This window comes from Felis catus, chromosome D3, assembly GCF_018350175.1.
Source record: "Felis catus isolate Fca126 chromosome D3, F.catus_Fca126_mat1.0, whole genome shotgun sequence".
Taxonomy (NCBI): domain Eukaryota; kingdom Metazoa; phylum Chordata; class Mammalia; order Carnivora; family Felidae; genus Felis; species Felis catus.
The window spans coordinates 26,389,533-26,403,968 of NC_058379.1; the positions used below are offsets into that span (position 1 = coordinate 26,389,533).

Consider the following 14,436-nt stretch of genomic DNA (forward strand, 5'->3'; position numbering starts at 1 on the left):
GGGATAATAAAGAGCAGGCAGCTCACATTTCCTTTTTCTCTCTGGCCACCAGGAATTTTAGAGCAGGAACCATGAAGGCTGTAAGATCGTATGCTTTGTGGTTGTGTTTATGCATTTGCTGTCCCCCAAACTCCTTAGTGTCTGCTTTAGTGTGTGTTTCTCTGGCTTGGATTGCTTTATTTATAATGTTTCTGTTTTAGGGGTGCCCGGGTGGCTCAGTCAGTTGAGCATCCGACTTCGGCTCAGGCCATGATCTTGGGGTTCATGGGTTCCAGCCCCCGCCCCAGGCTCTGTGCTGACAGCTCAGAGCCTGGAGCCTGATTCGGATTCTGTGTCTCCCCCTCTCTCTCTCCCTTCCCCCTGCTCATGCTCTGTCTCTCTCTCTCAAAAATAAATAAACATGAAAAATGTATATAATGTTTCTGTTTTATTATGCAGACATTCTATATGCTGCTTGAATCAATTCCTTTGTGGAATAGGGTGGGCATATCAACAGACAAGCCAACAAATAAAATCCTCATCTGATACCTCACAAAGGGTGCTGGAACTAGATAGAGTATTTGATATTTCTGCCTACTTCCCCTTAGTTGTTTTGTGGTTCCCAAAGAGCTAGTGCTGCAATCTTCCTCGAGGCTGTGCACGTAACAGGTGTTCTGGGTGCGACGGAGTCATAGGGCACAGGCCCCAGTTCCCTGGCACCCTCTCTCTCTGTCTCTGAGCCTCAGCTTCCACATCTGTGAAGTGGGGATATACTGACATCTGACCATCTAAGGTTCTGGGGGAGATTCCTGAGATATGAGCCAAGGGCTGAGTCTGGTATGCAGACGGCACTCAGTAAGCCTCAGATACCAGGCCAACAGCTATTTCTTGAGCACCAGCTAAGTACCTGGGCTCATTCTAGGCTCTGGGGAAGCCTGATCAGTAACATCAACAAAGCACCTGCCTTCCTGAAACATTCTAATGGGGGAGAGCAGCATGGAGGATTTTTTTTTTTAAATACTATCAAAGAAGATGATAGATACTGTAAAGGAGAAGACAGCAGCTAAGGGCATGGGAAGTGGACGTGGGGTGGGGGTGGGGCTGCTTTCAAGAAGGTGATCAGGGCAAGCTTCTCTGAGGTGGCCTTGATGCTTTGCAGGATGGGAGGAGTGGGCTACATCATGGAGGACCCGAATGCCAAACCTGGAGGTTGAGAGAGTCTCGGGGGTAATCGGGAGCCATAGAAGAATGAGGAGCAGCTAAGTGAGGTGAGGCGTTGGTGTTGCCTTCCAACAACCCCCTACCGCACAGGAGCCAGCATGGGACAGGGCATTGGCCTGGGACAGGGCTTTCCTACCTGCTCCAGCTGCTTGATGGTGTTTTCTTGCTGACTCTGGATTTTCTCATGCTCCAGGGCGCTGGATTCCAGATTCCAGAGCCTCTCCTTCAAGCCAGCGACACAGTTTTCTCCCAGAGAGGACAACCCCAAGAGCTCCCGCTTATGGGCCTGCAACGTCTCCACCTCCTGCTTCAGCTGCGAGGTTTCCTGCTCTTTTTGCTGGAGACCAAGGGGGCAGAGATCTAGAGTCATGTGACCACACGCCCCATCCACCAGGGAACCGCCTGACATCCCTACCTTGGCCTGGCAGCCCCAGCAGCCACCCCCCCCCCCGACCCTGCCATGGGACACCAAGGGCTGCTCCCTGGGACAGCTCACACAGCACGGGTGGAGGCCTTTTGGGGGAGCAGTTACCACCCCCCCCCAGAGTTGGGCCTCAAAGCACATAAAGGGAGTGTTTGTCCATTTGTAAGCTGGGTATCTGCCGAGGCTGGGATGCAGACATTGGGGCAGAGAGGCAAGGTGTCCAGAAATGACTCGTTCAGGTTAGAAAGTCAGCTCCGAGGCCAAAGAACTTTGGGCTAGATCAAGAGGGAGCTGAATTCCAGGCTGAGAGCTCTTTTAGGGGTAGCAGGGAGCCACAGAAGGGTGAGGAACAAATGAGTAAGGTGCCTGTGTTGTACTTTAATAAAACCCCTCTGTGCTGGAAGCCTGCATCGTGCCCCTGGGTGGGGCGACAACGACCTCCTTCTTTGCCCAGCCTCTCCCGCCTGCCAGGTGGGCACCTTGAGAGTGCTAGGGAGATCTCATTATCAATATCCCAACTACTTTTTGTTGTGTTAGGGCACCCTGGGATCCATGACCCCAGCTGGTGGGCAGACCAGCATACCCCCCCAGAGTTCTCTCTCCGTCACTATTTACTGCAGGTGCATGGCAGGGAATGGCAGGGGCAGGGGAGGTTCCCGGAAGGCAGCAACTAAGAGCCAAGATGGCTCCATGTGCCCCCCCCAACTCCACCCCATCCCTTACCTTCAACCGCTGCTGAAGCTGGCCCAGTTCCCACCGGACACTGGTGTTCTCCTGGGTCACTTTCTCTCGAAGACCCTTCTCAAACACAGACTCACCCAGGGCCTGGGCCAGCTGCATGTCAAACCTGTTCAAGCAGAGCAGATGTCATGGCATCTCCAGGAGGGCTGGAGAGAGGTGGTTAGCTTGCTGAGAACCGTGAGGCAGAGGGAGGGGGCCCCAGACGACGGGAGGTTTTGCTCCGTGCTTTTGCGTAAGGTTGCGGACGTGCGGTTGAAATTTGCAACGCCAGAGAGCAACTTTTAGGGTTCATGTGGAGTTTCGGCAAAAGTAGTGGAGACTTACATAAAACACAACATGCATAAGTAAAAATAATAGAATAAAAGTACATACAGATACGGGAAAAGAATTAAAAAAAAACTTACAGAGCGATAGAAAAATTGCACCTATCTGGTTTGCCCATATATGCCAGGAAATAGTTAAATCTACAAGACCTAGGTTGGGGGGGGGGGTCTCGCACTCATTGACCCGTGAAGGAGTGAATGCATATATCTGCACAAACAAGAGATATTTTACATTTCACCCCCTCTATCTCATCTGGTTTGGGCACGCATACGTTGCATTAGAGAACCGTAATTACTGATAAAATGTTGGACATTAATACATTCGGTGTGGTCCTCATTTGTCATCTCAGAAGAAAAAAACACAAAGACTAGCCTGTCCTCTTGGGGGCTGGCCAGGGAATTAGGAAATGCCTCATTTGGGGGCTCCCTGCCCCTCACCACTGGGTGAGAAGAACTTCCTGGATTTGATATCATTCCATGCAGTTTCCTTGGTCCTATATCCCTATCACAGATGAGGAGATCAGTACAGCAGGCTTTGGCAAGCCTCAATAAGATGTGATCTTGGTCACCTGCCCTTGGCCCACACAGAAAGTGCCACTGCTCCAGGGACCTTGGTATGGCCAGAAGGGTTAAACTGGGCATGGGGTTGGGGTCTTAGTGAGAAGAAAGTCCCCCTTGTTACAAGATTATCCAATGTATCTTAAAGCTAGATGGTCATTCAAAGCCTCAGACTCCTGAGAAAGCCGATCATGGGTCACAGGACGGGGTCCTCCTGTTGGAAGAGCCCGGGAGTTTTCTGATTGGCCGTTGGTGACATCATTCAAGAGGCGCCCCCGGCCGCCCCTGTGAATGGAAAGGCTGTGATGGTGATAATGACCCAGCAGTCCCAAGGTGCCGGGCTCTGGGCTGGGGTCCATGTGGTCTTTATAACAATTCAGCAAGAAACATGTAATGATATCCATTTTATAGAAGAGGAAACTGAAGTTCAGAGAGGCAGAGTGATTCGCCTCTAAATTCCAAAGTGGCCGAGGTGGGCTTGAGCCCAGCTTCTCTACTGTCTCAGCTAGTCCCCCATCTAACTGGGGCAGGTGGGATGAGGCAGTGGGGGCCAGACAGCGACCGATGTTTCAGAGGAGACCTTGACTTAACAGGCCACCCGATGCCAAAGAATGGCTCCTATGGACTCCAGCTTCTGGAACACACCGAACGACCGCCTGCCTGAGGCCAGAGGGATTCACACACATGCCTCACCCCACTAGAAGCAGGCCTGGGGTCTAACTTCCAGTATGTGTGGGAGTTGGTGAGCCCAGCGCAGGCCCCACCCCAAGGAGACAGGTTTGGAACTCCATCGGCCCTCGGAACCGAGCTCTGTGACCCATGGGGTAACCGTGGCAATGATCAGCCAAGCTCAGATGGAGCCACTTTGGGCCACTCTGAACTTGGAAACCACATTGGGGAGACATCAGTCCATCCAGGGCTCAGCAAACTAAGGAGGCAGCTACCTCTACGATTCGATTAAAGTTGGAGAGATTATGAAGAAGTATTGCTGACTTCTAGATCTTTCCCTCCCTATGGTTATTTTGCCCGGATTCCTACTTAGGCCTCTAGCCTCCCTGCTATATTGCTGGACCACCTAGAAGGAAAATGGCTGCCATTTGCAACGAGCGTCAAAACATGAATTAACTTCTGCCAGGGGATGGTAGAGGAGTAGGGAAGCATCACAGGACAGGTAAGTCTTGGAAGGAAGAAATGGGATCTTTCCCAGGAGGGCACCATGGGGAGGTTCTTGAGAGCCTGGAATGAAAGATTCTGACCAAGGGGGTCGGAGATGACCAGAGAGATGGAATTTTCTGGCTGCATAACCTCCACAGAGAGCCCCCGGGCCCCTCAGAGAGCGGAAACCCTACCTAGAGCCTCTCAGAACAGGAACAGAAGCCACAGATGAAAGCCAACGTCACAGCTGGCAGAAACTCAGGGGATGTTAGAGTCCCCACCTCTCAGTTTGCAGATAGGGTCTGTCAGAGCTATTATTCAGCAACAGGTGGCCTGCTTAAGTCAAGGACTCCTCTGAAACATCAGTCTCTCTGGCCCAGAGAGGTGGTATCATTTGACAAGGTCACACAGGAACTGGCCAAGGAAAGACAAAGCCATTTTCCCCACTGCAAGGACAAGGTTCAGCCAGAATACCCAGGCAGGTGGAAAAGGAAACAGAGTCAGATTATCAATAAAAGATTAAATAACCTCTCTCATTTCAGGGGGGCATGCTAACAACCCCCCAAAGACTTTTTGTTTTCACATGAAGAAGTCAGCTCAGAAAAGATCAAAGTGATAGGGCACCTGGGTGGCTCAGTCAGTTAAGCATCTGACTCTCAGTTTTGGCTCAGGTCATGATCTTGTAGTTTGTGGGTCTTAGCCCCGTGCCTGGGTCAGCACTGAGAGTGCGGAGCCTGCTTGGGGTTCTCTCTCCCTCTCTCTGTGCTCCCCTGCTCGTGCTCTCTCTCTCTCAAAATAAATGAACTTTTAAAAAAAAGAAAAAAGAAAAGCTCAGAGTGAGAGAAAGAATATTAAAAAAAATTTTTTAATGTTTATTTATTTTTGAAGGAGAGAGAGAGACAGAGCATGAGCGGGGGAGGGGCAGAGAGAGAGGGAGACACAGAATCAGAAGCAGGCTCCCAGCTGTCAGCACAGAGCCCGACGCGGGGCTCGAACTCCCAGACCTCGAGATCATGACCCAAGCCGAAGTCGGACGCTCAACCGGCTGAGCCACCCAGGCGCCCCATACAGGAAGAATATTTAATTATGCAGACCCAAGTTCAAAATCCGTGCCCCTCCCATGAAAATATAATTCAGCTTGCCACCTCTTGGAAAAGAAGTGCCTTGAGCAAAACCACATCCTAGTCACATTTTCCAGTATTTTTAGTCCAGACTGTCTGAAAGAGACTGTGTCTCGTCTATCATTAGAGGTGGTCTGACTCCAGACGGGACCCCTCCCTGCACACCATCACCCTCACCAGCAAAGCTGCAGAACTCAGGCACAGCCAGGGTGTCCAGGGATTAGATGAGCACAGGCACTGAGGTTTCGCATGTGCAAACTCATGGGTGCCAGTCTAGGCTCAACCATTTGCTGAGCTATGACCACATCCCGACGGGAAAGCAAGAGTGGGAACCAGAGTGCAGGGTGCAGCTTCGAGGCTGGCATCTCGTTCACGCACAGGGCCCTGCCTACGCCAGAAGTGCTCATGTGATCGGAGAGCCTGAGTGCCGACTGAAAAGGGAAGTGAGTCGATTTGGGGCCTCCCCCATTCTCTGGCCCCATTTTCCGCCACGGGGCTAGGAGCCGGGATTCAGTCTGTCGAGCCTACCAACCCCATCACTTAGTCCTCGCTACAATGGGGTATTCCCATCCCCCACCTAAGGGTACGGAACTGAGGCTGAGGGGGTTGGATGACTTCTCCAAGGTCATACAACTAGGGAGAGGCACAGCTCGGACTTGAACTGGGGTGGTCTGACATCAGCCCTTGCTCTCCCGCCCACCGTGCTCGGGTGTCCTCGCCCTCCACGGCCATCTCTTCACTTGACAAAGGGGGGCGCTGAGGCCCAGAGAGGCCAAGAAAGCTCCCCAAGGTCACACGGTCGATTGGTTGTAGAGCGAGGCTGGGGAACAGAAAAGAATGGCTTTTTGCTGCATGCTTGGGAGAAGCCTACAGGAGTAAGTGTGGGGGTGGGGAGGAAAATGGGAGCAGAACGAGGGGTGAGGGGTTCCACCTTGTGGATGAGGAGCCCCGACAGGAGTGAGGGGGCTGAGGAGGAGAACCTGGAGACCCCCAGGAGGCCCCAGCATCGACGCAGCCCACCCTGGAGCCCGGCGACGGCGTGAAACGCAACTCACTTCTTCTGCTTCTTCTCGAGCTCGTGACTTCGGCTTTGCTGGTCCTCCAGCTGGAGGCGGGTGTCCTCCAGGTCACAGGTCAGATGGCGGCACTTCCTCTTTAGCTGGTGAGCCATTTTCTTGGCCCCCTCATAAGCGCTCTGCAGCTCCCCGAGCTGTGGGAGTGAGTCACAGAATGAGCTACCCCTCTCCGCCCGCACGGCACGGGCTTTCCTCTTCTTCTTCTTCTTTTCTTTAATCACAACAGCGTTTTTATTTATTCATGTTTAATTTCATTTTTTATTTTTTAAAATTTACATCCAAATTAGTTAGCATCTAGTGCCACAATGATTTCAGGAGTAGATTCCTTAGTGCCCCTTGCCCGTTTAGCCCATCCCCCCTCCCACAACCCCTCCAGCAACCCTCAGTTTGTTCTCCATATGTATGAGCCTCTTCTGTTTTGTCCCCCTCCCTGCGTTTATATTATTTTTGTTTCCCTTCCCTTGTCTACTTCTTATTTCAAGCAGCTGCCATTTCTGAGGTGAGCACAGTGGGAAAGAGAACAGGTACTGGGGTCGGAGAGACCCTGTCTTGACCACTTTCTGCCTGTTTCCCAGGGAGGAAGCTACTTCTCTGACCCCGTCTGCTCAAGAGGTGAGAAGGGGGCGGGGGTGATTCCATCAGTCTCTCAAGGTTGTTTTTAATTTTACTCAATAATCTTCCTGCCAAGGTGCCCCATAGAGTCTTTACAAGCCCTGCCTCCACAAGAAGACTGAGGACTGTATACCTAATAACCCCATCAGCCGGCATCATCCCAGAGCCCATGTGGGGATTAGCCATGGAGCAGCCAAAATGGTGGCCGTAGAAGATCTGGCCAGGAGATCTGAGAGATGGGCTCTGAAGGTTAGGCAGTAAATGGCCCTTCCGGCGGGCTGAATTACACGGGGATACACATGACCGTGAACAAACAGAAAAGCAAAGCCTCTTGCATCTTTCTCGAGGAACCCCCCCCCCAAATGTCCTCGTTTGAATCTGGGAGAGAGGACAACTCAGCACACTCGCTTTGAAGAAATGGCCTCATTAAAGAATTTCTTTAAATAAGCAAAACTCTGAGTTAATGAAGCCTGTAATTCTAAATTCAGTATTTGATGGCAAATGGGATGTTTTCTTATATTCTGCTGCTCAGGAAAGGTTGCAGCTTTATTACTTTTTAATGCAGCATGAATAGCCCACACACCCCCCATTCCTTGGGGAACCTGACCCGCCTTTATAATTTGTTATTAAAGAACTGTGCTATTTTCTTGCAGTTGGGTTTAGCTACAGCTCAGGATGTTCTTGGGGAGTAGACATAATGCCCTTCTGGGAAGTGACCACTAAAACCATCAACACCATGGAGGATCCTGAGTTTCACTGCCATTATTTATCAAATCCCATGTGATCTCACCCTGGCCCACCTCTGCAGGTGATTACACAACGCTTTTCTCTCACACTGAGGTGATAGATATAGATAGATATAGATATAGATATAGATATAGATATAGATATAGATGTAAATATAGATATAGATAATGGCAAGACAGACAAATATGGCCTCCATTTTCAAGGCACTTACGACTAAAGGTGGGGAGGGACCAAGAAGTAAGCAGATAATTACAATACACCATGATGAGGTTTATACTTGGGGACCCAATTCAGAGACACCCAAACAATACGTATCAGGGGAGACTTTCTGGCGGGAAGGACATGCAAGCTCAGATCTTAAAGATAGTTGAAAGTATCCAGGTAGGGGAGAGAGAGTATTCTAGGAAAAGGAAACAGCATGTGCAAAGGCCCAGAGGTGAGGAAGAACAAGGCAGTGCAATGGAACAGGATAGACAGCCCAGAAATAGACTCAGAGAAATCTAGACAAGTGGTCTTTCACAAAGGGGCGAAGCTGATACAATGAGCCAAACAGTCTTTTCAACAAACGATACTGGGACAACTTGGTCATCCACATGCAAAAAAAAAGAGAATCTTAACACAGATCTCACACCCTTCACAAAAATTAACTCAAAATGGATCATAGACCTAAATGTAAAATGCAAAACCTTGAAGTTCCCAGAAGATAATGTAGAAGAAAACCTTTATGACCTTAGGTTTGGCAATGACTTAAAAAACATTTTTAATGTTTATTTTTGAGTGACAGACACAGAGCATGAGCAGTGGAAGGGCAGAGAGAGAGAGAGAGAATCTGGAGCAATCTCCAGGCTCTGAGCTGTCAGCACAGAGCCTGACACAGGGCTTGAACTCACGGAGTTCGAGATCATGACCTGAGTCGAAGTTGGATGCTTAACCGACTGAGCCACCCAGGCGCCCCTGGCAGTGACTTTTTAGAAATGCACAAAAGCCATGACCCATGAAAGAAAGTTTATAAGCTGGACTTCATTAAAATTTTAAAAAAATTCCACGCTGCAAAAGACACAATCAAGAAAATGAAAAGACAAGCCACAGACTGGGAGAAAATATTTGCAAAAAAGCCTGTCAGATAGAAAATTGTTATCAAAATTATACAAAGAACACTTAAATCCAACAAGAAAACAACTCAATTTTAAAAATGGACAAAGATCTTAGCGGTAGAAAGAAATGAGCTATCGGGGTGCCTAGGTGGCTCCGTTGGTTGAGCATCCAACTCAATTTAGGCTCAGCTCAGGATCTTGTGGTCCTGGGATCGAGCCCTGCATGGGGCTCTGCACTGAGCATGGAACCTGCTTGGGATTCTCTCTCTCTCTCTCTCTCTCTCTCTCTCTCTCTCTCTCTCTCTCTGCCTTTCTCCCCTGCTCTCACTCTCTCTCTCAAAAAAATTTTTTTTTAAAAATGAGCCATCAAGCCACGGAAGGATGTGGAGGTAACTTAAATGCACATTACTAAGTGAAAGGAGCCAGTCTAAAAAGTTTACATGCTGTAGGATTCCAACTATAGGACGTTCTGGAAAAGGCAAAAGTAGGGAGGGATGAATTGGTAGAGGGGTGTACTGATAAAGCAGAGAGGATTTTTATGGTAGTGAAAATACTCTATAAAGCTATGATGGTGGACACATGCCATTATACATTTGTCTAAACCCACAGAACGTACAACGACAGGAGGGAACCCAACGTAAACTATGGACTTTGGGTGATGATGATGTGTTAATGCAGGTTCATCCATTGTATCAAGTGGACCACTCTGGTGGGGGTTGTTGACCATGCAGGAGGCTATAAAGGGGAATCATGGGAAAGTACCTTCCGCTCTATTTGGCTATGAGCTTTAAACACATGAGTGTGGTTGGACCCAGTGTGCTAGGGCTGGTATACCCACTTAGGAGAGCGGATTCTCCTCCCAGTTCCAAGCCCAGTGATATCACAATGGTAGGTGGAAACTGTCCGCTGTGGGAATATTTATGCCATGGGCATTGGAAATTGGCAAATGCTACCCATCGGGATGTTTATTTTCAGAGGGCCAGTTGCCAGCACACCGCTAGTTGAAGGGTAGACTAGTCAGAATGTACAAATAGGGGTAGTTGGAGACAATGCAACACAGGCAAAGAGGTAAAACTATCCCTCCATTCACCTAGAGAACACGAGGGACAAATACATTATATTTGTAACATCCAGCTGCACATTCAAGAAAGAAAGGAAAATTTGGGGATATCCAAAATGCAAAGGACACAAAACGAAAGCAGTAATCGTAGATGCTGATACTCTGGCAGACAGGGTGGAGGAGAAGACGAGCGGCGGAAAGATCCAGAAATAACACTGAAGATAATGGCTGTGTTTGAATGGCCAGACAGGGACGAGAGACAAAGCCTTGGGGGCACAGAAGATGAAAAGTTGGAATGAATATCCCTGAATTCATTCAGGACCCTCAAAGACCTGGGCCTTGGGGCAAGGGGACAGGAAATGATCCACCCACTGGCCTGGAAGGTGGTCAGAAAACCTGGTGCACTCTGGCTCTGGGTGGGGGAGAAAGTATTCCCCTAAGAAATCCAAACCCCGGGTCTGTGCCTCAGGGGGGTTTAAAGCTCCAAGTGGCACCTGGCACAAGTTGCAACAGTCTGAAATGGAGAGAATGTCACATAGTCTCAGGGGCTGCTGTAGAAGACAAGGCAAAAGTGTCCCATCTCGAGAGAGACCCCCACAACCCTGTAAACAGAACTGTCATGAAAAGCAGTAAAAAGTTTTTAAAAATTTCAAAGTAAGATCAACTGACAATACAAAATAATGAAACACACACACACAATTCACCGTAAGACGAAGCAAAAGGAACATTCCACCATGCGGACCACCTGGGGTTCCCGTGGCAGGAGTAGAGGGGCATGTTGAAGATGAGCTCACAATCAAAACTGACAAAACACTCAAGAAAACGATCCACCCTGAGAGTCAGCGTAATTTGCAAAGACAGAACAGTCTGAAAGAGACTCTGAAAGATCTCTTGGCCGCCGTGTGGCAGGTGGTTGAGGGGAGAGGCTGGAGGCAAGGAGACCAAGCAGGAGGCTGTTGCTCTGGTCTAGATGAGAGATGGAGGTGGCAGATTGGGGCAAAGGGAATGGATAAGATTTGACTATTCTAAGGGCTTATTAAAATCATTTTATAGAAGAGAAGATCTGAGGCCCAAGATCTGAGGTTCTTTATTCCAGAGTATTCTTTCCCCATGCAGAACACGCACACGTAGACAAAGTATTTCCCACCTCCCACAGCGACTCGCATTTGTAACAACAGTGGAGGTGCAAAAACATGAAATTGGGGTGCTCTCTTTCTCCCTCCCCAGGTTCGGCCAATACCTTGAACGGTGGAGGTAGGAACCTGCCCAATCTGACATTCTTGGGACCCAGACTAGCTACGACCTCTTACCTTCTGCTCCAGCTCTTTCCTGGATGTCAACTCAGAGTCCAGCCTCTCTTCAAATTGCTGTAGACGCTTCCGCAGGAAGTTGTTCTCCATCTGAGCACAGTCGAACCGCATCATCCATTCATCCGCTATTTGACAAAGTCAGGGAGGCCAGGATGGGAGGCTAGGTGAATCAGGGTGGTTCTCTCACACTCTCTTAGCTCTTTGATCATAATTTCACAGTATAGAGTTCCTGAGGCTTGATCTTGGACTTTAGGTTAAGAAATTCTGCTTTAAGTCCAAGTTTTTTTAAAAAAAAACACTTCTTCCAGGAAGCCTGTCCTGACCACTTCTGGTTGTCTAAAGTCATACCGTTCAATTCCTCTACAAGCATACATATACTTTCCTTCTTCCAAGGAAATCCCATGACCTTCGAGGACCGGAGAGATGTTTTAGTCATGTATAGATCCTCAATACCCTCTAGGAGTGTCCCCTACCCACACAGAATATTTCCCCATATGTGATGATACAAGTTCACCAACTGGAATCACCTTACTGGCCAACCACCTTGGGTGGGATAGTACATACGCAGTGACTTTTGGTTAAATTATTTAATAAATAAACATTGAATAATAATTAAGGAGTCTACTGAATACATAGCAACAGAGGCATTGGTCCCAAGTTGCCTCTATGAGAGAACAATCCCTTGATTTAGTTTAAAAAAAATCACTTGCTGACATGATGAAAACTGTTTGCATGAATAGAATGGGCTAGACCAGGTTAGGATGTCTTTGGATTTTCTGAGTAATAGAGTAATGCCCCTTAAGGTAATGGAGCTGTGGGAGACATTCCATATGTGGACAGCTGAAGATAGAGACCACTTCATTCATCTTTCCATCCGTCCACCCATCCATCTCTCCATCCATCCATACCTTCTTCCATCCATCCATCCACCCATTCCTCTCACCATCTATCCATTCATCCATCCATCCATCCATCTCTCCATTCATCCATCCCATCCATCCCATCCATCCATCCATCCATCCATCCCATCCATTCCATCCATCCATCCATCCATCCATCCATCCCATCTCCCCATCCATCCATCTCTTCATTCATCCATCTATCCACCCATCTCTTCATCCATCCATCCATCCATCCATCCATCCATCCATCCACCTGTCCATCCACCCATTCCTCTCACCATCTATCCATCCATCCATCCATCCATCCATCCATCCATCTCTCCATCCATCCACCTGTCCATCCATCCATCTCTTCATCCATCCATCCATCCATCCATCCATCCATCCATCTCTTCATCCATTCATCCATCCACCCATCCATCCACCTGTCCATCCACCCATTCCTCTCACCATCCATCCATCCATCCATCCATCCATCATCCATCTCTCCATCCATCCACCTGTCCATCCATCCATCTCTTCATCCATCATCCATCCATCCATCCATCCATCCATCCATCTCTCTATTCATCCATCCCATCCATCCCATCCATCCATCCCATCCATCCATCCATCCATCCATCCATCCATCCCATCTCTCCATCCATCCATCTCTTCATTCATCCATCTATCCACCCATCTCTTCATCCATCCATCCATCCATCCATCCATCCATCCATCTATCCATCTCTCCACCCATCCACCTGTCCATCCATCCATCTCTTCATCCATCCATCCATCCATCCATCCATCCATCCATCTCTTCATCCATTCATCCATCCATCCATCCATCCATCTATCCATCCACCTGTCCATCATCCATCCATCATACATTATTCAATTTACCATGCACTGAAATGCCCACAGAGCAACACTACTTCATACCAGGCACAAAGGATAATGAAACAAATAAGAAACCACTGTATCTTCCAGCAGAAATCTAGTGGGGGAGACAACATACAAAAAGACAGCTGCAATCTAGAATGATCAGAGCTCTCGTAAGGCAAGCTTAGGGAACTCCAGAAGAGAATTCAAACTTATTAAAGCAGCAAATGTTTTTGTTCATCATTGTGTCCACAGGACTTACTACAATGCCTAGCATATCATAAATGCCTCATAACTTTCACTGGATAGGTGATGGATATTAGGGTGGATGGATAGGTCAGTACTGGGATGGACAGATGGAAGGAAGGAAGGAAGGAAGGAAGGAAGGAAGGAAGGAAGGAAGGACTCTTGGATAGATGGTAAGACTGAGGTCTTAGAAGAGGTGACCCCAATAGGGACTCCCACATAAGTAACCCAACCAGGATGATATAGTTGTAAGGAGTTAGAGCTTGTTCGAGTTTCCACTAAGGTAAATAATATCATGGTGGAAAAGTATCCTGTCTCCCGACCAGGATTAAAAAAAAACTGAAACAGCAGATAGCTGCAAAAGGAGGAGAAAGCAGAAAGCATTTCCGCACCTGTGCATGTGTTCTGCGCTAAGATGTGCTACAGAGCAGGTGGTAGGAGTTGTCAACATGAGCAGAGGAGAAAACCATTCTCCATTCTTCAACGCTGCTTTCTCCTGCCAACGCCCCTCCCTGGGGACGGGGGGAGGGGGGTGCATTCTTTTCTTTAAAATAATTTTTTAATGTTTATTTATTTATTTTGAGAGCGAGAGAGCACACGAGCAGGGGAAGAAGGGCAGAGAAAGAGGGAGAGAGAATCCCAAGCAGGCCCCTCGCAGTCAGTGTAGGGTCCCCGGTGGGACTTCGAGCCCACGGACCATGAGATCACGACCTGAGCCGACATCAAGAGTCGGAGACACCATAAAAGGGCCTCTTCAGATACCCCACCATGCATGGTGGGAAAACAGCTACGTTTTTCATAATTGATACTCCGGCTCCATCCATTGAGGAGCTGTGGTGGCATTGCTCGGGTGTGATTAAAGTGTTTTATTGCTCCTTTTGACTTTCCTATATTTAACATTTTTTCCTGTAATGAGCATGTATTGCTTTCCTAATGGAAAACAAACTATTTGTGGATTGGCTTCCTGGAATGAGCCTCCAGGGCTGAGAGCCTCTATAGCATC

The 14,436-nt window shown here is 48.5% G+C and overlaps 1 protein-coding gene and 1 long non-coding RNA gene across 9 annotated transcripts in view; one reads left to right on the plus strand and one right to left on the minus strand.

The window, feature by feature from the left end:
- MYO18B (myosin XVIIIB) overlaps window positions 1-14,436 on the minus strand; it is a 258,450-nt gene that overhangs the window by 115,249 nt on the left and 128,765 nt on the right. For all 3 annotated transcript variants that reach the window (XM_006938537.5, XM_045041734.1, XM_045041736.1), the window contains 4 exons: window positions 11,422-11,546; window positions 6,578-6,732; window positions 2,348-2,471; window positions 1,337-1,537 (listed from right to left, as the gene is read on the minus strand). In XM_006938537.5, the coding sequence (XP_006938599.3) occupies window positions 1,337-1,537; window positions 2,348-2,471; window positions 6,578-6,732; window positions 11,422-11,546 (605 nt within the window). The remainder of the gene's footprint in view (window positions 1-1,336; window positions 1,538-2,347; window positions 2,472-6,577; window positions 6,733-11,421; window positions 11,547-14,436) is intronic.
- On the plus strand, window positions 3,545-11,469 carry LOC109493292. Of its 6 annotated transcripts, XR_006587976.1 has the most exons (7): window positions 3,553-4,417; window positions 5,903-6,397; window positions 6,598-6,684; window positions 7,084-7,210; window positions 7,287-7,459; window positions 7,864-8,018; window positions 11,339-11,469. It is a non-coding gene; the product is annotated as an uncharacterized LOC109493292 (long non-coding RNA). The 6 variants fall into 6 exon arrangements; XR_002147448.3 differs by lacking the exons at window positions 7,864-8,018; window positions 11,339-11,469 and having other exon boundaries at window positions 3,557-4,417; window positions 7,084-7,097; window positions 7,174-7,210; window positions 7,287-7,657; XR_006587974.1 differs by lacking the exons at window positions 7,864-8,018; window positions 11,339-11,469 and having other exon boundaries at window positions 3,545-4,417; window positions 5,903-5,965; window positions 6,466-6,684; window positions 7,287-7,657.